General features: G+C 34.3%; 1 protein-coding gene across 2 annotated transcripts in view; it reads left to right on the plus strand.

Annotated features, from left to right (window-relative positions):
* COG5 (component of oligomeric golgi complex 5) overlaps nucleotides 1-24,068 on the plus strand; it is a 351,259-nt gene that overhangs the window by 19,662 nt on the left and 307,529 nt on the right. For both annotated transcript variants that reach the window (XR_012470105.1, XM_074193933.1), the window contains exons 2-3: nucleotides 6,474-6,613; nucleotides 21,898-21,955. Coding sequence is in view for 1 of the 2 variants with exons in the window: in XM_074193933.1 (XP_074050034.1) it covers nucleotides 6,474-6,613; nucleotides 21,898-21,955 (198 nt within the window). In the remaining variant the exon portion in view is untranslated. The remainder of the gene's footprint in view (nucleotides 1-6,473; nucleotides 6,614-21,897; nucleotides 21,956-24,068) is intronic.

Consider the following 24,068-nt stretch of genomic DNA (forward strand, 5'->3'; position numbering starts at 1 on the left):
AAGAGGTACAAGAAGAAAATAATTTTTTAAAAACTAGATTTGGACAAGTGGAAGCTAATGAATCCATGAGATATCAAGAAGTAATCAAATAAAATCAAAAGAATAAAAAAATAGAAAAAAGTGAAATATTTCATTGGAAAAACAACTAACTTGGAAATAAGATTGAGGAGAAGTAATGTAAAATTAATGAACAACGTGAATGCCATGGAAGAGCCTAGATATCATATTATTTCAAGAAGTTATCAAGGAAATCTACATATCTTAGATCCAGAGAATAAAATAGAAATTGAAAGAATCCACTGATCATCTCCTGAAAGTGGTCCCAAAATGAAAACTTCCAAGAATATTAAACCAAAATCCAGATTTCCCAGCTCAAGGAAGAAGTCAGCCAGAAAGAAAGAAATCAAATATCATGGAAGTTACACTCAGGATTTTTGTTTTTTTATCAGCTTCCAAATTGAAGGAGTGGAGGGTTTGAAATGTGACATTCTGGGAGGCAAAGGGAGCTAGAATTGAAACTAAGCATTACTAAGCTAGAAAGCTGAGTATTAACTTTCAAGGGGAAAATGGATATTTACTCAAAGAGAGGACTTTAAGGTATTTCTGATGAAAAGACCAGACCAGAGCAGAAAATTTGACATTCAAACAAAAGACTCAAAGGAAACATGAAAAGGTAAACATAACAGAATAGTCAAAGGGGACTCAATAAAAGTACACTGTTTTACATACCTGTATAGGAAAAAGATACATGTAATTCTTAAGCCTTTAACTTTATTAATAGAGCTGTTTGAAGTAATCTGCAAGGACAGTGAAATCGCTTAGTGGGCATAGTGGATGGAGTGCTGGGCTTGAAGTCAAGATGACTCAAATTCCTCAACTCAAATCTGGCCTCAGACAATTAACTGTATGACCCTGGGCAAGTCACTTAACTCTGTTTACCTCAGTTTCCTCATTTGTATGTGAGCTGGAGAAAGAAATGGAAAACTATTTCAGTATCTTTGCCAAGAAAACCACAAATGAACAATCGAACATGACTGAGAAATGATTGAAAAACCACAACATTTAGAGGAAACGGATGTGAGTAGCTTGTGTTGGAATGATTGCTAAAAAAAAATTGAAGAAATGAAAAAGAGGAATGCACTGAGAGAAGGGGGAATGAAGAAATAGAATGGAGAAAGTTTTTTTACATAAAATATGTGCAAAGTAGAACCTATAGTGGAGGGGATGTGGTAGGCAATGCATGAGCTTTACTTTTATCAGAATTGATCATCATTGATTAGAAAAATACAAATTAGAGCAACTCTGAGGTTCCACCTCACAACTATCAGAAAGGACAAATGCTAGAGGGGATGAGAGGAGATAGTTACACTAATAGGCTGTAGTGTAGTTGTGAACTAGTCCCATCTCTCTGGAAAACATTTGGAACTATTTCCAAAGTCTGAATCTGTGCATACCCATTAATGTAGCAGTAGCATTACTAGATCTGTATCTCAAAACAATTAAAGAAAAAGGAAAAGGTCCTATTTGTTGTTTTTTTTAAATTATTTATTTTTATCCATATGTATGTTCATATTTCCAAATTACAAAAAATTTCCCTCCACCCTCCCTTCCCTTCCCCCCCTCCTCTCAACAGGGAACAGTCAGGTTAGCATTTTACAAACATATTTTGTTAAACATATTTACAAATTAGTAATTTTTGGCATGAAGAATTAGGATTAAGGGAAAGAGCTACACTTATGGTCAGACTCTAGAGTGGCATGAAATGACTCTACAAGATCAGATGCTGAGCTAAGGGAGTAGATAATGGGGTGAGGAAATCTATCTTACCCTAGAGAAAAATAAGAAGAAAGGGATGGGATAAGGAGGGAAGGGGGGTAAATAGGTGATAGAAAAGAGGGAAGATTGAGGGAGAGGGTACTCAGATTCAATGCACTTTTGGACAGGGCCAGGATGAAAGGAGAGAGAGAATAGAATAAATGAGAGTGGAGAGGAATAGAATGGAGGTACAGATAGTAATAGCAACTGTGGGAAATTATCCCTTAAGACAATTTTTATAAAGTGTTAATCAGATTCAGAAGTGTTGTTTTTTTCCTATGTGTTTTGTCTTGTTTTTTCTTCCTCTGGATGGGGATAATTATAATCCATAATGAGTCAAATATAGTTATCCTAGCTCTCTGGACTGCCAAGAGGAGCTGTTTCCATCAAGGCTGTTCATCCCATAATGTTATTGTTGATGTGTACATTGTTCTCTTGGTTCTACTCCCTTTGCTCAGCATCTGATCTTGTAGAGTCATTTCATGCCTCTCTAGAGTCTGACTATTTAATAGTTTCTTATAGAACAATAATATTCCATAGTATTCATGTACCATACCTTTTTTTAGCCTTTCCCCAGATGATGGCCATCCTCTCAATTTCCAATTCTTTGCCACTACAAAAAAAGCTGCTACGAATATTTTGGAATATGTAGTACTTTACCCATTTTTTTTTATAATTTCTTCTGTAAATAGACCTAGAATTAGAATTGCTGGGTCAAAGGGTATGAACAGTTTTACTGCTCTTTGTGTATAGTTCCATATTGCTTTCCAGAAATGTCGGATCCATTCACAACTCCACCAACAAATGCATTAATGTCCTAATCCTCCCACAATCTCTCCAACATTGATAATCTTCCCTTTTTCTCATCTGGGCTAATCTAATAGGTGTAAGATGATATCTCATTGTTGTTTTAATTTGCATTTCCTCTAATCAGTGTGATTTGGAGAATTTTTTTCATATTATTTTATATAGGTTTAATTTCTTCATTTGAAAACTGTCTGTTCATATACTTTGACCACTTATCAATTGGGGAATGACTTGTGATCTTATAAATTTGATGCAATTCTCTATATATTTTAGAAATGAGACTGTATGTAAAGATTGTTTGCCAGTTTTCTGCTTTCCTTCTAATTTTGACAGCATTGGTTTTATAAGTGCAAAACCTTTTTAATTTAATATAGTCAAAATCATTCATTTTGCACTTTATAATGTGCTCAAATTCTTGTTTCGTCATAAATTTATCCCTTTTCCATAGATCACTAGGTAGATAGAATTGTTTTGGTCTATGAATTTATCTATGGTATTGCTCTTTAGTCTAAATCCTGTACCCATTTTGACCTTATTTTGGTATAGGGTGTGAGATGTGGATCTATGCCTAATTTTTGTCATACTATTTTTCAGTTCTCCCAAGAATTTTTATCAAATAGTGAGTTCTTAGCCCAGAAGCTTATGTCTTTGGGTTTGTCAAATAGTAGATTGATGTAGTCATTTACTTCAGTTTCTTTTTAACCTATCCTAAACCACTGATCTGTTACTTTATTTCTTAACCAGCACCGGGCAGTTTTGATGACTGCTGCTTTATAGTATAGTTTGAGATCTGGTAGAACTAGGCCACCTTCCTATACATTTTTTTTTCCATTGGTTCCCTTGCTGTTCTTACCTTTTCTTGCTCTGGATGAATTTTATTATTTTTTCTAGCTCAGTAAAGTAGTTATTTGGTAGTTTGATTGGTATGACACTGAACAAGTAATTTAATTTGGGTAATATTTTCATTTTTATTATATTAGTTCGACCTAACCTTGAGCATTTGACATTTTTCCAATTATTTAGATCTGACTTTATTTGAGTGAGGAGTGCTTTATAATTGTGTTCATACAGTATCTGGGTTTGTCTTGGGAGTTAGATTCCCAAGTATTTAATGTTGTCTATATTTATTTTAAATGGAATTTCTCTTTTTATCTCTTGCTCTTGGGCTTTGTTGTATGTATATATATATATAAATGCTGATGATTTATGTGGGTTTATTTTATATACTGCTACTTAGCTGAATTTCTTAAATGTTTCAAGGAGTTTTTTTAGATGATTTTCTTGGGTTCTCTGGGTATACCATGATATCATCTGCAAAGAGTGAAAGTGTTGTTCTTCTTTTCCAATTCTGATTCCTTCAATTTCTTTTTCTTCTCTTATTGCCACTGCTAGCATTTCTAATACTATATTGCATAGTAATGGTGATAATGGGCATCCTTGTTTCACCCCTGATTTTACTGGAAAAGCTCTGAGTTTATTCCCATTGAATATTATTTGTTGATGGTTTTAGATGGATACTATTTATTATTAGATAGATACTATTTATTATTTTAAGGAAAATATTTATTCTTAAACTTCCTAGTGTTTTTAAAAGGAATAGATATTGTATTTTTATCAAAGGCTTTTTCAGCATCTATTGAGATAATCATTTGATTTCTGTTGGTTTTGCTGTTGATATGTTTAATTATGTTGAGTATTTTCCCAATGTTGTACCATCCCTGCCTGCCTGGTATAAATCCAACCTGATCATGGTATATTGTCCTGGTAATAACTTGCTGTAGTCTCATTGCTAAAATTTTACTTAAGATTTTTGCATCAATATTCGTTAGGGTGATTGGTCTGTAATTTTCTTTGTCTGTTTTGATTTTTCCTGCAAACTTCCTATTTGTTAAAAAGAAAATTATAGCAGTTCTTTTCATGGAGAAAGAGAATTGGAAATTGAAGGAATGCTCAACAGTTGGGAAATGGCCAAACAAGTTGTGCCATTTGATTATGATAGAATACAATTGTATTATAAGAAGTGGTGAGGGAAATAGTTTTATGAGAGGGGGGAAAAACATGATAAGACATATATAAACTGATGTAAAGTGAAGTAAGAAGAACCAGGAAATCATTGTTTATAATAACAGCAATATTCTGAATATGCTCAATTATGAAAGACTTGGTGGATTGTGATGGAGATGAAGACTGTGAACTAGGTTTTATACTCAATTCTGTACTCTATCAGGGAAGAAAAGAGAATACCTTGGAGGCTAATATAATTGACTACCCCCAGGATAAGGACTAGGTCATATATTTAGATAGGGTAAACCTCAAAGGAGGAAGAGTGAAGTTTGGGATCTGACAGTGGGAGCAAAGAACATGATTACCTCCCCTCTAGGACTAATGAAACATTAGAGAAGGTGTAATCAACTTGCTTTAATAATTGGCATCAGGAATCTATCAGTTATTATTTCTAGTTGTCTTAGAAATTTACCATATTTCCCCATGTATAAGATGCACCCTTTTTTTGAAAAATTAGGAGTCTAAAAACTGAGAGTCTTATACAGTGGTTGTAGATTTTACTTGCATTTCCCACTTTTTCATGCTTGCATTCTATTTTTTTTTTTTTTAGGTTTTTGCAAGGCAAATGGGGTTAAATGGGGTTAAGTGGCTTGCCCAAAGCCACACAGCTAGGTAATTATTAAATGTCTGAGACCGGATTTGAACCCAGGTACTCCTGACTCCAGGGCTGGTGCTTTATCCACTATGCCATCTAGCTGCCCCATCATGCTTGCATTCTTACTTGCATTTCCCATTTTTTCGTGCTTGATGTCTTTGTGATCATTGTTTTGCATTTGTTTACCAGTGTATTAGGTGATGTTTTGCCACATTCTGCCCAGAAATGGCTCAGAAAAGGTTTTTGTACTATGCTGAATTCAGGTTAAAAGTGATCCACTTTGCAAAAGTGAATGGAAATTGTGCTACCAAATGTCAGTTTGATCCTCCTCCAACTGAGAAAACAATCTGAGACTGGCTACAGGGAGAAGAAACCCTGCTGCAAAGGCTATGGCAGAAAAAAGACCATAAGAGGCAAGTCAGCAAAACAGCCTGATTTAGAGAGGGAATTGAAGCTTTGGGTTGAAGTGCAAAAAGTCATTGGAATTTCTGTGTCAACAAAGATGGTTCAACATGAGGCAAGAAGAATTGCTGATGAAAAAGAAGTGACTGATTTCAATGGAGGACACTATTGGAGCTTAAGGTTCATGAAATGGAATGGACTAAGCATGCATCCATGCACCAGACTTGCCCAGGGACCGCTTGTGGTCAACCACAGACAAGAGCATAGACAGGATAGTGGTCAGAGCCTCTCTAGTGATTTGTCATCAAATGTAGTTAAGGACAAGCTAATGGATGGGAGTTTTGAAAGTGATGAGGAGTTGTATGAATTTTATGGTGAATAAAGCTTGGGTTCAATAACTTTATGTAATACATTTTTTTTTTCCAAATTTCGGGTCCCAAAATTAAGGTGCATCTTATACATGGGGAAATACAGTATACTATTTTCCACAATGAAAATGTAACTTAGATGTTCTCTAATGTGCCTCCATTCTTTTTCACTGTCATGAACCCCGTCTTGCTCAGTTTAGGTGATTCCATTTGTTAAAATTTCAAGTTCACTTTATTACTCATGTTTTGTATATTTGTGTATAGGCTTCCAGGGCTCTAAATATTGTCTTTATTAGCATAAAGGACTCACACCCCCTTCCTCTTTTTAAAAGATTAATGTCTCAGGTTTAATAATAAAATAATAATTTTTGTTTATCTTTTATTTCTGTATTTTTAATCAACCTTTTTCATTTTCCCTTCAGAATGTTATTTTGACTTTTTAAGTGAAGATTTTGATGTAAAGACTTATACTTCTCAATCTATTCACCAAGCTGTAATAGCTGAACAACTAGCAAAACTTGCACAAGGAATAAGTCAGTTGGATAAAGAACTACACTTACAGGTAAAGAAACTTTTTTTCTTAAAGTAACAAAGTTGCATTTTTATAGACTATCTGTTATATCTATATATCTAAGTATGTATGTAAAAGCTATATATATATATATATGTATGTATATGCAAAGTATATGTATTTCTGTGAATAAATATCTTCTATTTCCAAGGTAAATTTAGAGGTAAATCAAATCTTTGTATTTTGAATACTTTTAAAAGCCTTAATGAACCTGAACAATTTTAAAGAACTCTGGCAAATCCTTTTTACTGATTAAAAACCTGAACCTAATCTCTTTTGTCAGGTAGCAGCCATGATTCACATATTCCAATTATGTGATGCATAAAATAGAAGGGAAAAAATTAGAAAGGACAAACATGTGTTCTTAGGGTAAGGAGTGTTTTTCAATAAGAATTGGGTTTTGAGACATTATCGCAAAAAGTTTATTTGTAAACATTGTTTTTAGGCAGTAATTGAACTGTAAAAATAAAATCAGGCATGAATGAAAGATACAACTATTCAATATAATGTGAGAAACTGGGTAAAATACATCAATTACTGAAGATACCATTTTCCCAATTGTTCAAAAATGTTTATGAGTATAAATCAAAGGCTTTTTTGATGAAGACATGAGAAGATAACAAAGAAGTCTTCTGAAATTCTATGTCACTTTGCCTTTTCACTTTTGCACATTTAATTGAAAGATATAGAGAATTCAAGAATTATTGTTTATTTGTTGATTATAAGCTGATCTTAAATCAGAAATGCTACTTTAAAGACTTACCTTCATAATGAGTCTCCTATGATGATATCAAAATTATACGATTCCTTGAAAGATATAAGCACAGAGAGAACTTGGTTCAGTTATCTTTTGATTAATAATGTCAAGCAAATAACCAGGAAGAGTAGTTAACCTATTCTTTTATTTCATGTGTATTATGTTTTAATTATGAAAAATGATTATCCCAAACCATCTTAAGAAGCTTTCTTTGTTGTTTTTTTGGGTTTTTTTTTTTTTTTTTTTTACCAAGGCAATGGGGTTAAGTGACTTTTCCAAGGTCACAGTGCTAGGTAATTATTAAGTGTCTGATGTCAAAGTTGAGCTCAGGTCCTCCTGATACCAGGGTCAGTGCTCTATCCACTGTGCCACCTAGCTGCCCCCATATTTTTTTTAAATTTATTTTTATTAAAGATATTATTTGAGTTTTACAATTTGCCCCCCAGTCTTACTTCCCTCCCCCTACCCCCCACCCCCACGGAAAGCACTCTGTCAGTCTTTACTTTGTTTCCACGTTGTACCTTGATCCAAATTGGGCGTGATGAGAGAGGAATCATATCCTTAAAGAAAAGACAAGAAGTCTAAGAGGTAACAAGATCAGACAATAAGATATCTGTTTTTTTCAAAATTAAAGGGAATAGTCCTTGAACTTTGTTCAAACTCCACAGCTCCTTATCTGGATACAGATGGTATTCTCCTTTGCGGACAGCCCAAAATTGTTCCCGATTGTTGCACTGATGGAATGAGCAAGTCCTTCAAGGTTGAACATCACTCCCATGTTGCTGTTAGGGTATACAGTGTTTTTCTGGTTCTGCTCATCTCACTCAGCATCGGTTCATGCAGATCCCTCCAGGCTTCCCTGAATTCCCATCCCTCCTGGTTTCTAATAGAACAATAGTGTTCCATGACATACATATACCACAGTTTGCTAAGCCATTCCCCAGTTGAAGGACATTTACTTGATTTCCAATTCTTTGCCACCACAAACAGGGCTGCTATAAATATTTTTGTACAAATAATGTTTTTACCCTTTTTCATCATCTCTTCAGGGTATAGACTCAGTAGTGGTATTGCTGGGTCAAAGGGTATGCACATTTTTGTTGCCCTTTGGGCATAGTTCCAAATAGCTCTCCAGAAGGGTTGGATGAGTTCACAGCTCCACCAACAGTGTAATAGTGTCCCAGATTTCCCACAACCCTTCCAACAACGATCATTATCCTTCCTGGTCATATTGGCCAATCTGAGAGGTATGAGGTGGTACCTCAGAGAGGCTTTAATTTGCATTTCTCTAATAATTAATGATTTAGAGCATTTTTTCATATGGGTGCCCCCCATCTTAAGAAGCTTTGCTATTGAATTTGCTAATGAAGATTTGATTCAAAACCTTCAAATTCTTGGACACCATCAGAAATCATTTCTGCAAAGATAATACCAACTCATACTTTTTCTCTTAGAATTCTCTCATAATAATTTCAAATGTGAAATTCAAAGTCATCTCCTTAGTTTTCAGAATGAGATTGAAGGTTCACTATTGAAATCACTTCAGTACTAACATTTCAGGTTTTTTCTACTATCCTGGTTTGTAGATTGATGGCCAAGTAGATAGGGAAATTATCACATAATGCTAAGTTAACTGTGTCCAAGGGTTATTAGCTGAATAGTTGTGTAATGAAGCTATACTATCTTCAGTTGGGTATTTTGTTCTGCTATAGTATTTTAACTTACAATGTTATAATACAGTCTGTCATTAAAAATTTTGTTTTATATTCATTCAGCTCCTACTTTGGTACCTATGAATAGTCTATGACTGAATGACTGAATTTTCCAACTACTGAAAACTTGGTTTTTAGCATTTGTTCCAATGAAATAGTTATTCTATCCTCATTTTTCTTAAAATTCAGAACTTTTTGTTCATTTGTCCATAATCTGGCAGACTTTTTCAAGTATCCGCAAGACTGAGCAATGTTGACATTGTTGTTTAAAAAATAGGGAATAGTCTATTTTTATTATTTTTTTCAGTAAAAGATGTTTAGACCTATTTGCTACCATCATGATTTATGTCATTTGATTCACTTTCAAGCAGCACTTCTATTATCTCCATTTTTTTTCTTTTTAGCCATAGACTCAGATCTTTTCATTGCAGGCAGTTAATATAAAATATGATTTTATAGGATAATTTAGCTCATTTAGGATACTGTTTGTTCTCAGTATAGCAGTATTTGATTTGAGCCTCTGGAAAATTTGATGTTTACTTCAGTAAGTATTCAGTATGTCTTACTTTGTTCCACTTACTGTGCTGAGCCCTGGGGACAGAGTTTAAAAATCAGGCACTCCTTGCCCTTAGAAAGTTTCTTTTCATTTAGGGGAAATCAGGTGCACATGTAAATTAGAAGTGCTTTTCAGTGCCTGGATGCCACATTAGACTTGCCAGATGTTATTGAACTGATCCATTAAAATTGCCACCTTCTTGTTCTTTTTAAATCATATATAAAATCTTAACCTGTTAGAGATGAGACTTCAGTATTTGTTCTAATTCCCCACTTAGTCTTAGAAGTTGGATTAACAAAAAGATGAAATCATAAATTGGTATTCAAAGGATCTTAGAGATCATCTAGAACTAGGATTTTAGAATGCTTTTTTCATGATTAATCCAGAGTTCCTACTGTATATCCTGTTTCTCTTTTCTCTGCTTTTCTTTTTTTCTCAGATTTTTATTGCCCTTTTGGATTGCTGGCATTTTATGATATGTGACTTTTAGTAACTATCACCAGCCATGGAGAATTTTTCTTTTTCTTTATTTTTTCTGCTTGATGAACTGACCATTGTAATAAACTTTTTTTTTTTTTTATCATCAGTTATTCTTGGTGGAGCCTGCTTTCTGAAGCTTTTTGATTCATTTTTGAATTTATGAATAATCCTAGACTTTTGACTTCCAGATTACCAAGGTTTTATTGTATGAATTAAAATGTGGAAATGAAAGAAGCAAAATATATGCCTATTATATGTTTTAAATTTCACATTTTCCCCTAATTATATGTAAAAACGATTTTTAACATTTATCTTAAAAAATTATTTTATTTAGGGGCAGCTGGGTGGCACAGTGGATAGAGCACCAGCTCTGGAGTCAGGAATACCTGAGTTCAAATCCAGCCTCAGACACTTAATAAATAATTACCTAGCTGTGTGGCCTTGGGCAAGCCACTTAACCTCATTGCCTTGCAAAAAAAAAAAACCTTAAAAAAATTATTGAGTTTCATAGTTTCACTCCTCTCCCTGGACTGTGCTCAACCTACCCTAGTGAAATAGACTTTTCCTACTCATCTTCTCAGTTGTCTTGGGTAGGAAAATTGTTTTACCTGTCCTTTTGTGTGTCCTGTTGCTTCAGAATTTATTTTGAAGCATTATGGAAGGATTTGGAGGAGAACTCAGGTAAGTCCATGCCTTTTCTCCACCATCTTGGCTCTGTCCCTGCCTATTTTATTTATAATTAAGAGAGACTTCTGTATTTTGACAAATAAGAATAAATATATAGAATAATTGCCCCAAAGAGATTTGATATTTCACTAATCATTTCTATATAGATGATTCCCAGATATCTATCTCTCCTGATACTTCACCAACTTGAATATCTTGAATTGGATGTCTTTAAGGCATCTTTTTTTTGGGTGAGGGCAAGGCTTAAGTTAAGGTCATATTGCTAGTGTAAGTATTAGGTGTCTGAGATCACATTTGAACACAGGTCTTCGTGACTTCAGAACCATCTAGTCACCTTCTTTTAGGTATCTTAAATTCACGATGGCCCCAAAAGGAATTTCTTTTACTTTCTAACTTTACTTTTGAGAGCACCCTCAGTTTACAGGTTCACAACTTAAGATATTATTCTCAATTCTTTGCCACATTTTTGTCCTCTCTACCTTTACTACATTTTTTAAAATTTCTTTTTTTAATTTTCATTTAACGCAATGGGTTAAATGACTTAGTGTCTGAGGTCACATTTGAACTCAGGTCCTCCTGACTCCAGGACTGAACGCTCTATCCACTGCATCATGTAGCTGCCCCACAACATATCTTATATACATCCCTTTCTTTCTACTCACATCAACACTACACAAGTGTAGGTCCTTATTACTTTGCATCTGAAGCATTTCAGTAGTCTTCTGATTAGTTTTCCTGCCTCAAATTCTTCCTTCCAACCATCATCTTTCCCTCAGCTGCTAAATGACAATTTGTTCTGTTGGTATGAATTTGAGTAATTTTATCCAACTTATTTTCTTTATATTCAACTTTCACTATACTAGACCCTTGCTTTTCAGTAGTCATCTCTTAGGCTTGAATGCCTTTGTTCTTTCCCTTGGCCTACTAGTTACCCTCTCTTCCTTCAAGCTTTTGCTCAAATCCTATGTTCTGCATCTTATCCAATTCTCCTTCCATTCCTCTGCTGTGCTGGTGCCTTTCCCTTTGAGGTGACTTCCAGCTTATTCTGTATATATTTTGACTGTATTTTAGTTGTTGCCATGTTGTCTTCCCCATTAGAATGAGCTCTTTGAGGTCAGGGATTGATTTGACTGTTCTTTATATCCTTAGTGCTGAGTGTAGTGCTTCATAGTTAATAAATACTTAAAGGCTTTTTTGATTCATTAAAAAACCATGTTGGTTTTAATAAAGAACTTGTTTTTTTATAATAATTATGAGAAAAATGAAAATTCTTTGTAAAAATAATTTTAATGTATTTGTTGAATGATGAAAAAATAATTTCTGATTTTTAAGTTTCTAGAATAGTAACTCATGTAACCTTTTCAAGCCAAGCTGAGTTTGAGTACTATATTTTTCAATTTTCAGTTTATTTTCTGGCTGCTTTCTCACTCTTCAGATCAAGAAGTCAGTCAGCTCTCAGGACAGAATTGGTTATGGTGTGAACATATGATACTTAATTGTTCATACAAGTATAACACTGAATTTAAGTTATCTGAAATAATTAAGGATGTATGCCACATAATAATGATATATTGGTACCAGAAGGCTCCCTAAAACACATCTTGTCCAATTACCTTGTATGCCTAGATATTTGAACGTAGGCCTGCAAGGTGTGCTTCATGTCTAGGATCACAGATCAGGGCCTTGGCAATAACATGGCATTGTGCCTGAAAGATCTGATTGACAACATTAAGATCCTTTCCTCAGTGATGTGGATTTAGGATATTTGTGTTGATTTCTGGTTGCACTGATAGAATGAATGTGCAGACCAGCAACTCTAAACCCTGAGTGGAATTCCTCAGCTTCCTGAGTCACAGATTTTTTTCTTTTTCTTTTTTTGACCTGAAATTTTAAAATGATACAAAAATACCTTGTTAACATTTTTTTTTTTAGCCTCCAAAATCTAGCTTTATTTTTTCTTTGGTTTAGAGACTTGGAAAGACAAAGTACATGGTCTCCTGGTAGCATGGTCTTTAGATGCTACCTTTGAAATGAATTGCTATTATGAAACCAGTTTTTCATCCTTTCTTATTTTGTCTGAGAATCTTTGATTGAGTTAAGAGTGAGGTTCTATGATTTGTTCAAGTGATTTGTTTTATTCTCTGAAGTACTCCTGTCACTCATAAATAAATTTTCACCCAAAAGTTAAAACCTAAAGCTTTCTTAAACCTCCTGTCTATAACTTACCAATTAGCATATTTAAATTGAATATGGCATTAATGAGGCTATTTTATGTTCTGAGGTCACAAATTCATACTTTGCAGCTTTCCCCTAAAAGATTATAAAAGGGAAATGTAAGGAAACTGTTTGAGACTAAATATCTTCAAATGTAAAATGAAAGGGCTGGAACAAATGATCTCTAAAGTCCCTTCAAATATTAAAAGTCTTATTTTTTTCTTCCAACAGAAAACCATACTGCTTTTCAAAACTCAAAACTCCAATACCAAAAGTTACACATTTTCCTGCACTTTTTTAGGTGATAGGACCAGCTTTGCTAGCATGAACCATTTCTTCAGGCTGTGTGAGGCTGATGGAGGCCTTTTCTTAGACAGCAATCCTTTATATCTTGAATATTCTTGCCTACTAGCCTGGATGTGTATGTAGAATTGAAATGGCTGGATCTTCCACCTTATTTCAGGTTGAGTGTACAGAAGATTGATCTCTCTCTCTCTCTTAAGATTTTTGCAAGGCAAATGGGGTTAAGTGGCTTTCCCAAGGCGACACACCTACCTACCTACCTTCCTTCCTTCCTTCCTTCCTTCCTTCCTTTTTTTTTAGGTTTTTGCAAGGCAATGAGGTTAAGTGGCTTGCCTATGGCCACACAGCTAGGTAATTATTAAGTGTCTGAGGTCAGATTTGAACTCAGGTACTCCTTATTCCAGGGCAGGTGCTCTATCCACTGCGACACCTAGCTGCCCCTTGTTAAGACAATCTTCAAATTTCTATCAGATTTATGACTTTTTTTTTAAAAAGTTTCCCTCAAAAGGAGAGATGGTACTTAATGAACTAGAATCCATCTGAACAAAATACAGAAAACCATTTAATTTTGTATAATAAAATAACTTTTTAATATTTTTCCCTCTTCCAGCCTTAATTCTTTTGGAATATCATTTTTTCATAAAAGTAGAGTCTTTGCATGAATTGGTTTTGGCCACTTCAAATCTGCTCATTTCATAGAAGAAATTTTGGATTTATCAGATACCCTAAACAATTACTGCACATTTGGGAACAGAACAGTGACTTGAAGACAGCCCTTTATGTGATGATGATGATGATGATGATCTGACCCTAAGCCTTAACACAGCCTCCATTTCTGAATTTTAAGTGGCTTGTTACAATGGATATGATTGTCATTACCAGTAATGCTTACAGTGGCATGTACCAGCTTTAAGACCATGTGTTGAAAGAAGACATAGTAGATCAGAACTGTGGCAAAGTGGATATTCGCTTGGCTTGTTTTAAAATGTAATCTCCCTGATGTTATTATAGTCTTTGAGATTGAAGGACAAACATCATCAACAGTTTATCTTATTTCATTCCTATATTTGCAACATGCTAATTTCACTTAAAATTGGTCAGTGAGGAGAGATAACATGGTACAGGAGAAGAGAACCCTAAAATTGGAGCCAGAAAATCTGGCTGCCAGTACCAGCTCCACCACTTACCTGTTTGATCTCATGCAAATCACTGAACCACTCTGGCCTCAATTTCCTCTTTTGTAAAATTAAAGATTAGGATTAAACTGACCTTTGAGTTTCTTTCTACTGTAAGTCTATGACTTTCTCATCTGCATCACTTATACTGTGATAAAAATGAGGAAAAACTATTTTGTATACTTGGAATTCCTATGCAAATGTGAATTATTATTGCCATCTTTATTTCTATTTCCTTTCTTTCCAGACTCTTATTAAATAGGTAACAATCTATAAAATAATATTTAAAATATACTAGGAATGACCAATAAGTTCAACCTTTTGTACATTTTAAAAAATCTTTATATTTATCATGCCAGGCAGATAACCTCAGAAAGGAGAACTAATTTAGTTTGTTTTTGAATTATCCCCTGCTGTTAGTTACCCCATAGATTCTGCCTTTTTTTTCAGGCTATTAGTTGTAATTAACAAGTGAAATTGCATTTGTATTTTACAAGTGTCTTTCAATTCAGGGAATTGTACAGTTGGCACTTTCATTGAAATCACTTAAATCATCTGTGTTCATCAAAATGGTTGAAGTATCATTTAATTCTTAAGAGCAAAGTAGCCTTATTTTCAAATCCTGCCTTATCTGTTTTCAGCTCCTTAAAACAATATAATCCTCCCAGTATAAGCTCATCATTTACTTCACTACTCTGCTGCTAACTCTCCTTGATTAACTCTTTTCAGTTGGGAGGGCTGGAGGTCAGAGTATCAAACTCCTCCCAGTGCCTTCCTTTCTAGAAGCTAGAAACTAGATTCTCAGATCATACTGTTTTACATCTGCTGCCTTGCTTAGTTTCAACTTTATAAAACAAGGTATTCCTTGATGCTTCTCCTAGTCTACCTCCCTCCTAATCTTCCTCACCTTTCTTACCTCCTTTTCTGTGTTGACTTCCACATTAGATTGTAAGATTATTGAAGGCAGGGGCTGGCTGTCTTTTTATTGATTGTATCCCTAGTGCTTAGCACAATGTCAGGCATATTATAGGTACTTAGTAAATATTATTTGAATTGGATCAGATTTGTTTATGTAGAATTCTACATTGATAATTTCTTTTGAGAATTGAAGGTAGGAAAATATGTTCTTTTTCAAGATTATATATTGAAAAAGAATGAAAAATTATTTAGCTAAACATAGTGTTTTAAGTTTCTTATGTTGATTTGTTTAAAATAGACTATTTTTCTTTAAACACTATGTTCAACACTTATAGAAAAAAATGGTTACAATATAAAATTACATGCACTTATTTTGTCATGAATTTTTGTTGTTGGAAGTAAAGTAGTAGAATATAATGTAATGCTCAGCTTTCAGTTTTTATTCATGATAGTTGACATTCAAATATATCATGACAAAAAATGTCCATGTTGATTTAGAAATAGTTCATCTCTCAGTTATTTCATAATTTTCTATTTTGTTAAACTTTGGGAAGTAAAATAATCATTCAGTTTTCTGATAGAGATGAAAAATTAATTCTCTGAATCTATGCTTCAAAATTTATAGTATGTTCCTTCCAAAAATAAGCTTAAATCTGTTTCTGAGTGTTGTGGAGAATACTTATTGAAGTTATATATGTAGGAAAAAGATTAAATTAAGTTTTCTTGGCTACTGACTCACATAATTATTTAAATTAAAAGTATCATATCATAGTCTACTATAAGAAGAATGGTACTAAGAACGAAGTTTTGGGATATTTTTGATTATATTTAGTGGCTTTAAAGTTTTACTTTTCCATATTTTTACATTCTATGGTTATGCTGTCATTTTAGAAAAACTGTTATAGTAACAGCAAAGTTATGGAAATAAACTTTTGTTTGAAAATAAACTTGTTGCCTTCTTTTTTTTGTTGGATTGTAGATATGCTTCACTTAGTATAAATTTACATATTAGAACTGTGAACTGTGAAAAAAGGAATCAGTAATTCATTCAAGAGAATGATATCTTCATACCTAAGTATCTCAGCTGCTATATTTTCTCTAATGCTCTGTCTGTCCCTTGTCTTTCCATTTCCTAGACTATTTTGCTTCCTCTGCTATATAGCTTATAGGTAAACTCTGTCATATCTCTATTGATAGATGATGCAGTAGCAGTGAGGTGACAAATGTGGTTATATACCATGGATTTGTAGCCTCTTCAGTCAGCTTGGTTTTGTGACTTCAGTAATAGTCAGCAGTCCAGCATTAAATGGAGCAGGAAATTTGATGATTTTAATGGGTGTCCCCACTTCCTTTTTCCTTTTATTCTCATCTTAACTCCTCAGCTGACTTCATTTGAAATCCTCTCTAGCTATCTCCTCCTTTACTGGTTTCACATGAAAAGATAACTTTCGTCCTTGCCATGGAAATTCTTTCTAAAGGACCCTCTTTCTGACTTTAATAATCTTCTCCAACAGATTTTCCCTCTCTATCTTTCCCTTTCTTTCATAGAGTTTCTTTGTTTTGTTCCCTTCCTTGCTGAATACAAATAATCATGTCTCCTCCCTTCTTAAAACAAACCAGAACACTCCCTCTCAAGTTGATAAGTGTTGCCACCAGTTATTCTTATATCCTTTTCATCTAATGTAAAAAAACTTTACACTGTGCTTCTGCTTACTGTCCTCTCATTCTCTTTCTTAGTGCTTTGCAATCAGCAGTCTGGCCTCATTATATAACTGAGTCTATTTTCTCCAAAATTTTCAGTGATTTCTTAGTTGCCAAATCAAATAGTAGTTAGATTTCTCTATCTTCCTTCTTGACCTCTCTGCAGCATTGGAGTCAATCACTCTTTCCCTTTTTTAGGTGTTAAAGACACTACTCTCTTCTGATTCTTCTTCATTTGTTTCAATCCTCCTTTTCAGTCTGGCTTGCTAGATCTTCATTCAGGTCAGACCTTCTAAGCTGACCTGTCTCCCAAGGTTTTGTTTTTATTTTCTCTCAATTCAGTTTTGTTTCATAATCTAGCCTTCATGAGTTCAAGTATTTCTTTGCAGATGAGTTTTAGGTCTACTCATTTAATCCTAACCTCTAACTCCTGACCTTTGGTCACATTTTGAATTGTCACCTTGAACTCAGCATGTCTAAAACTTAACTCTATATCTTGCTTATTCCTCCCAATCTTTCTCCTCTTTCTAGCTTTCTTTTTATTGCTTTCCTTTCAGTCAACCAGGTTTAAATCTGCGGGTCATTTTCAGCTTCTCACCTTTTTCTCAATCCTCAAGTCTAGCCAGTCTTCCAAGTACTTTTGATTTTACTTTCACAACATCTTTCATGCTTTGTTTTCTCTCCTGATACTACCATCACATTGATGCTGTCATTACTTCATGTCTGAATTTTTGGTTTTGTTTAGCCTCTCTTGATTCCAATCCATCTTCCTCTCATATAACAAAACAATTTTCTTAAAGTGCTGGTCAGATCCTGTCACTGTTCAATAAACTTCACTGGTTCCCCAGATCAAATATGGAAATATCCTGTTTTTGATTTTTAAAGCCATTCATAGCCTGTTCTCTTCCTTTATAGTGGACATATAAGATATACAAAGTAAATTTTTTTTTTTAAAGAGGGGAAGGAAGGCTAGCTTTAGGAGCTGGGGAGAATCTGGAAAGGCTCATGTTGAATGTGGTGCTTGAGTAGAATACTGAAGAAAACAAAGCCTTCTGAGAAGTAGAGGTGAGGCAGGAGTGCCTTTCTAGTATGGGAGACAGCTAGTGAGTGCAAAGGGATGGAGATGGGAGATGGGGCATCATGTTTGAAGAACAGTAAGAAGGCCATTTTGGATACACTGTAGACTATGGAAAGAAGAAAAATAAATTTGGGAAAATAGTTTAGGTTCAGGTTACAAACCACTTTAATATCTAAACAGAGGAGCTAATATTTTCCCCTAAGGCAATAGAGAACAATGGAATTTGCTGAATAAAGGAGTGAAATGATCATACTTATAATTTAGGAAAATAAACTTGAGCATTTATAGAGATGATGAAAAGGAGATGAATTAGGAAGCTGTGTAGTTGTTCAGAATTGAGTTGATGAAGGCCTGAACTAAGATGGTTGCAGTGTGAGTAGAGATAAGAGGATGTGAGAGATGCTGTAGAAGTAGAAAAGATAAGTTTTGGCAACATTTTGAATATGTAGAGTTAGGGAGGGTGAGGAGTCAAGGAGGACCCTGAAGTTATGAACGTGGTTGGTGGGAAGATGATGATGCCCTCCACTGAAATATGGAGGTTCAGAAGAGAGTTGGATTAGGGGAAAAGGTAATGAGTTCAGTTTTGGACATGTTAAATTTGAGATGTTCATGGCAATTCACTTTGAAATATCCAGAAAACCTATAGATGTGTATCTGGCACTCCAGAGAGAAATGAGGGCTAGATATATGGTTTTGAGAGTAATTTGCATAGAGAAGGTAATTAGCCCATAGGAATAGATGATCTCACCATGTGATAGAATGTAGAAACAGTGGATAAGGTCCTTCACACGTAGGTGGTATGACAATTATAAAAATAGCAAGTTATATCCCTCACCTTTCTCCCTTCTATACTCTTCTCAAATCTGCTAATATAGCCCTAATTTCTCCATTGATTCTTGAATCTCCCAACAGTCTTAGACATCCCTAATTGGATATCCTGTGGATATCTAAAATTTACTGTTTCCAAAACTGAATTCACTATCCTCCCCTATCTCAAGTTCCCGTGTGTGTGTGTGTGTGTGTGTGTGTGTGTGTGTGTATAAAGCCTAATTTATTTTTTTTATGAAAAGAAAGGTGGTACAATGATTAGAGTGCTAGGTCTGTAATCAGAAAGACCTGAGTTCAAATATGACTTCAGATACTTACTTACTGTGTGACCTTGGGCAAGTCTAATCTTTGTTTTTCTCAGTTTTTCTCATCTATAAAATGGTTTTGTGAGAATGCCTAGGGGTGTTGTGAGGATAAAATGAGATAGTATTTATAAAGAACATATAATAACAGGAACTGACATTTGGTAGGAGCTATAGATATGCTTATTGTTGTTGTTATTATCATCCTCCCATCTCTTTCCCTTATTAAAATTCTCAAAATAGAATCAATACTTCTTAGGCCCTCCTTTCTTCTAACTTAACTTTTTTAGTAGCCTTTAAAGAAATTGAGAATTGAAGGGGCACTTATTTCTTTCTTCCCTTTTAGAATGTTAGTTCTACATCATCATTTAGCCCCTTCCAAATGCTCAAGTTAATTTACCTTTCTAGATTTCTCTTGATTCTTGTGATTATATTACAGAGTGACTACTTAGGTCTGGTATTTATTTGTTTTTTGTTTTTTACCAGACCTATTTGAAAGTCTTCTTCCATCAAATGTTTATTTTTCTTTTTGATTTAGAATTAATCTCAGCTTTGCAGGGTAAGCTGTTTTTATTATAAGCTCACTACAACTTTTGCTTTTGGAATATTTATATTTAAACATCTCTCATTTTTCACTGAAGCTGACAGGGTTTATGTAAGCCTAATTGTGATCCTTTGGTACTTGAACTTCTAGATACTTGTAATATTTGTCTTTTAATTTGGGAATTCTTGATTTATGATATTCCTGGGATTTTTCCTTTTAGTGTTTCTTTTAGGTAGTAATCCAAGGATTCTTTCTCTTTCTATTTTGCTTTATGCTTTTAATAACTGGGCAGTTTTCAATTTTGATTTCTTGAAATCTAGTTTTCAGGCTTTTTAAAAAAAATCATTACTTTCAAAGAGCCCAGTGAGTCATAAGTTATGTCTCCTTGACCAACAGGTCAGTTTTTAAAATCACATATTTTTTATTTCCTTATTTTCTTTCAATCTTTGGATTTTAAAAAAATATTTTCTTGTGATCTCATGGAATCATTGATCTTTGCTTGTTTTTTTCTCATTTTCATATTTTAAAATTTTTCTTCTATTAATTATTTTTAAATTTTTATCTCCAGAGCAGTTATTTCATTTTAAAATTTGTGTTATTTCTTCTTTGTCTTCTTGTAACTCTTGCAGAAAATTTTTTTTTCTTTGAAATTCTACTTACCTTGATTTTATAGTTTACTTTTTCCTTTTTGGGGAACTCTAGATCAACAGACATTTTTACACTGATTTTTCTCTTCTTTAGTTTACTCATCTCACTAGCTATAGTTCCTAAAAAGTGGGGTTTGCTCCCACTCTCACACATAACCTGCCCCAGGAACAAGCTCTGTCCCCTTGCTGTCTTGTTGATGGAGTTAGTCCACATCGATCTTGCGCTAGGCTCCTTAAGTTACTGTTATGGGGTTAAACCTCCTCCTGCCAATCTTTGAGGTTCCTAGTGCTAGATTTTCAAGGTTTTGGAATCTCAGGACAGAATGCTAATGGGAACTTCAGAACCCTTGGGCTTGAAGTGACTCTGTCTTGAATCACTCATTCCTGCACTCGTGTGGCTTTCTTGGGACCATTGTAAACGATTTGTTTTTATCCTTTTTGGTCTAGCTGCTGTTTTCTTGCTGAGGCCCTAAGTTGGGGTTAGGGTTCATTTGGTGAGGAATTCACAGAACCATCTGCCTCTAGAGTGCAAGAGTTTAAAAAGAAAAATTTTTTAAAGTTTCAATAAATAGTTAAATAATAGACAAAAACTAGTTAGTTAATCATCTTATGGAGGGTTGAGGATTCTTTAAGAAAGATAGCCATGAGGAGAAGAATTCATATACCTGGTCAGGTGGAGTTGGAAAGGGCAAGATAGAGAACCCAACAGTAGATTCTACTTAAATGCCCCTTTGTGGTGGGTGGAACCAGCTGTGTTTAAGGAGTGGCTAATACCTGGTGTAGGAGGAGTCAGTACCTGGTGAAATGTAATATCTGCTACAAATGTTTGTAGAACTGGTCTGCTCCACAGGTGAGTGCACATAGCAGCATTTGGATAACTATCTAGTCCAGAGTGATTTAGGATTGCCAAGGACATAGAGGGTGTCTGTTGCTGGAAATGGGGTTTTCAAAAGCCATTTATAGAAGGGAAATAACACACTTAAACAATACAGGAAAAATTGCAAAATTCAGTATTTTTCTGTGCCCAGAGTGCCCCTGTCTCATAGACACAGGGCAAACTCTCCTGGCATTAGTCTGGCCATTTTGGGATTAGACCAGCTTTTGTTACTTGCACTGACATTGGCTTTGCTGGTAGCTACCTTTTCTATTTTCTCTAGACTACTAGTTGATTTTTTAATGTAATTTTGGCTTAGAAGAAGTCACTTATGAAATTTTAGTTTTTACTAGAGTAAGGCATTGTGTGCACAGGACTATCTATCTCTGTTCAAATAACAATCCTGACTGGAAGTCTCAAGGACATTTAAGTTTTATTGTGTGTATTTCTTGCTAACTATAATCAAAACAAATTCTACTCATTGATTCTTATTTTTCAGGTAGTTGCAAGGCATGAAGATTTATTGGCACAGGCAACAGGAATTGAATCTTTAGAAGGTAAGTTTCATTAATAATTAACAAGTTTTGGAGTAAGAATTTAAATTTATTATTTTTATGTGGTTTATCTTGTGAGCAGGATAGGTTATCAAATTGCATAGTAGTACATCATTTCACAGAAACATTTCTTCTTTTCTCATCTAGTATTCCCAGCAACTTAAGAATCACCTAGCAAAATAACAAAGATTATTCCAAGAATTAAAAACTGATAAAAAAAATACAAACTTCTCACTTTTTCTACAAATTCTTCCTTTCATTTTTTCTAATCCACTGAGAATTTAGAATCAGGAACATCTTTCTTCCTTTTCCTACAAATTAGAAAACTGATTTATATCATATTATACTCATTCTCAAAAAAGTCATTTGAAGCTAAAAAATTTAGGAGACTTGCAGATTTTGTGTATGTTTAGTGTGTCCTTTGGGAGTCTGCTTTAGAGATACATTGATTGATTCAACATTAAGTAGGCATTTTTTAAGTACCTATTCAATATTTAATATTGATCCAGATACAAAGATAAGTAAGATATAGATACTATCTGGGAACTTAAAATTTATTAAAGGAGATAGTCTTCCTTCCCTCCCTCTCTTCTTCCTTCCTTCCTTTCTTCCTTCATATATGAAAAAAAGTATGGTACAAAGCAGAACATACTAAGTCTATACAAGTTATGAATGAAGTTGTCCTATGAGAGTACTATGAGAGACTCATGAATAGAAAATTAAATTGAGTAAGAGGGAATCATTACTTTCCTCTACATACTTTAAAAAGATCCCTGAAGGACAGGTAGTTGGCTCAGTGGATAGAGCACTTGCCCTGGATTCAGGAAGACCTGAGTTCAAATATGACCTCAGTCACTTAATAATTACCCGATTGTGTGACCTTGAGCAAGTTACTTAACCCCATTGCCTTGCAAAAAAAAAAAAAGCCAAAAACAAAACAAAACAAAAAAACAACAAAAAAACTTATTAAGATATTAGGGATACCCATTCTCCAAAAAAATAAAAAAAAATTCCTGAAATGAATACCTGGACATTAAATTTAAAATAGCATACTTTGATACCAATGTTTTTCATTATATTAGGGAGGTATTGCTATCAAAGGACCATTCCAAGTATTAAATTAGAAGCATTATGTATACCAAAAGTTTTCTTCCTTGTTAAAGAAAAGATTTTGCAATTTCCAGGACAGCTGTTTCTTAAATTCTTTAGAATTAAAATAGAAAAAAATTATAATTACTAAAGGCTTTTTTACAGAAAAAGTGACCAATGAATTATAAACTAATCTGAATGAATTCTTATATAGGAATTGAGACATACTTCTTCTAGCAAACAACAGATATTATGGATTCTCTATAATGGAATTTCTTTCCCCATACAAAAAATTATCGAAGAATTATATGCCTTTCTTCTTCTGGGGTTTCACATGATCCACATCAGATGTCCAAGAAACTCTGCTTTCCTTTTCAAAAAGTTCAATATCTGAAACACAATTTTCTCTCTTCCCCACTTCTTCACTCATATTAGAAGTCTCACTATGTTCTGAGACTCCCTTAAACCCCCTAACCCTTCAGTTCCTTAATCTATTCACTTGCCATGTCCTATTCTTCCCTACCTCAGCCACACACAAATGTGATCTTGCCATCACCCCTAAATGTACCACCTCCATGTTCATGACTTCTGAGATTCACTTGTCTGATCATAGTCTTTTGGTTATCTATTTTGCCATTGCCTTCCAATACAGAACCCTCCTCTGTAGTTCCTCTACTCCTCAAGTCTTCAGTAGACTTGTTACTCCTCCACTAGCCACACTCTTCTCCAGTCCCCAGTTGAGCCCATGGTGAATCACTTCAACTCTTCACTGGTTTCTTTCCTTGAATCCGTTGCTCCCTTATTGTTTGTGATTGTCTTCTCATCCCTTAGCTTTAGATCACTCTCATCATCCACTCTCTTCACTTCTACATAGGTGTTGCTAGATGAAGGCAGAAAAAAAAATCATGAAACTGTGCTGACTGATCCACCACTGATTTATGTTTTATCACATCACTTGGGTTCTAAATGCTGCAAGGCAATCCCACTATACATCCCTTAGCAACTCACTATCCCATTCCACAGTGGT

The sequence above is a fragment of the Macrotis lagotis genome, chromosome 7 (assembly GCF_037893015.1).
Source record: "Macrotis lagotis isolate mMagLag1 chromosome 7, bilby.v1.9.chrom.fasta, whole genome shotgun sequence".
In the NCBI taxonomy this organism is placed as follows: domain Eukaryota; kingdom Metazoa; phylum Chordata; class Mammalia; order Peramelemorphia; family Peramelidae; genus Macrotis; species Macrotis lagotis.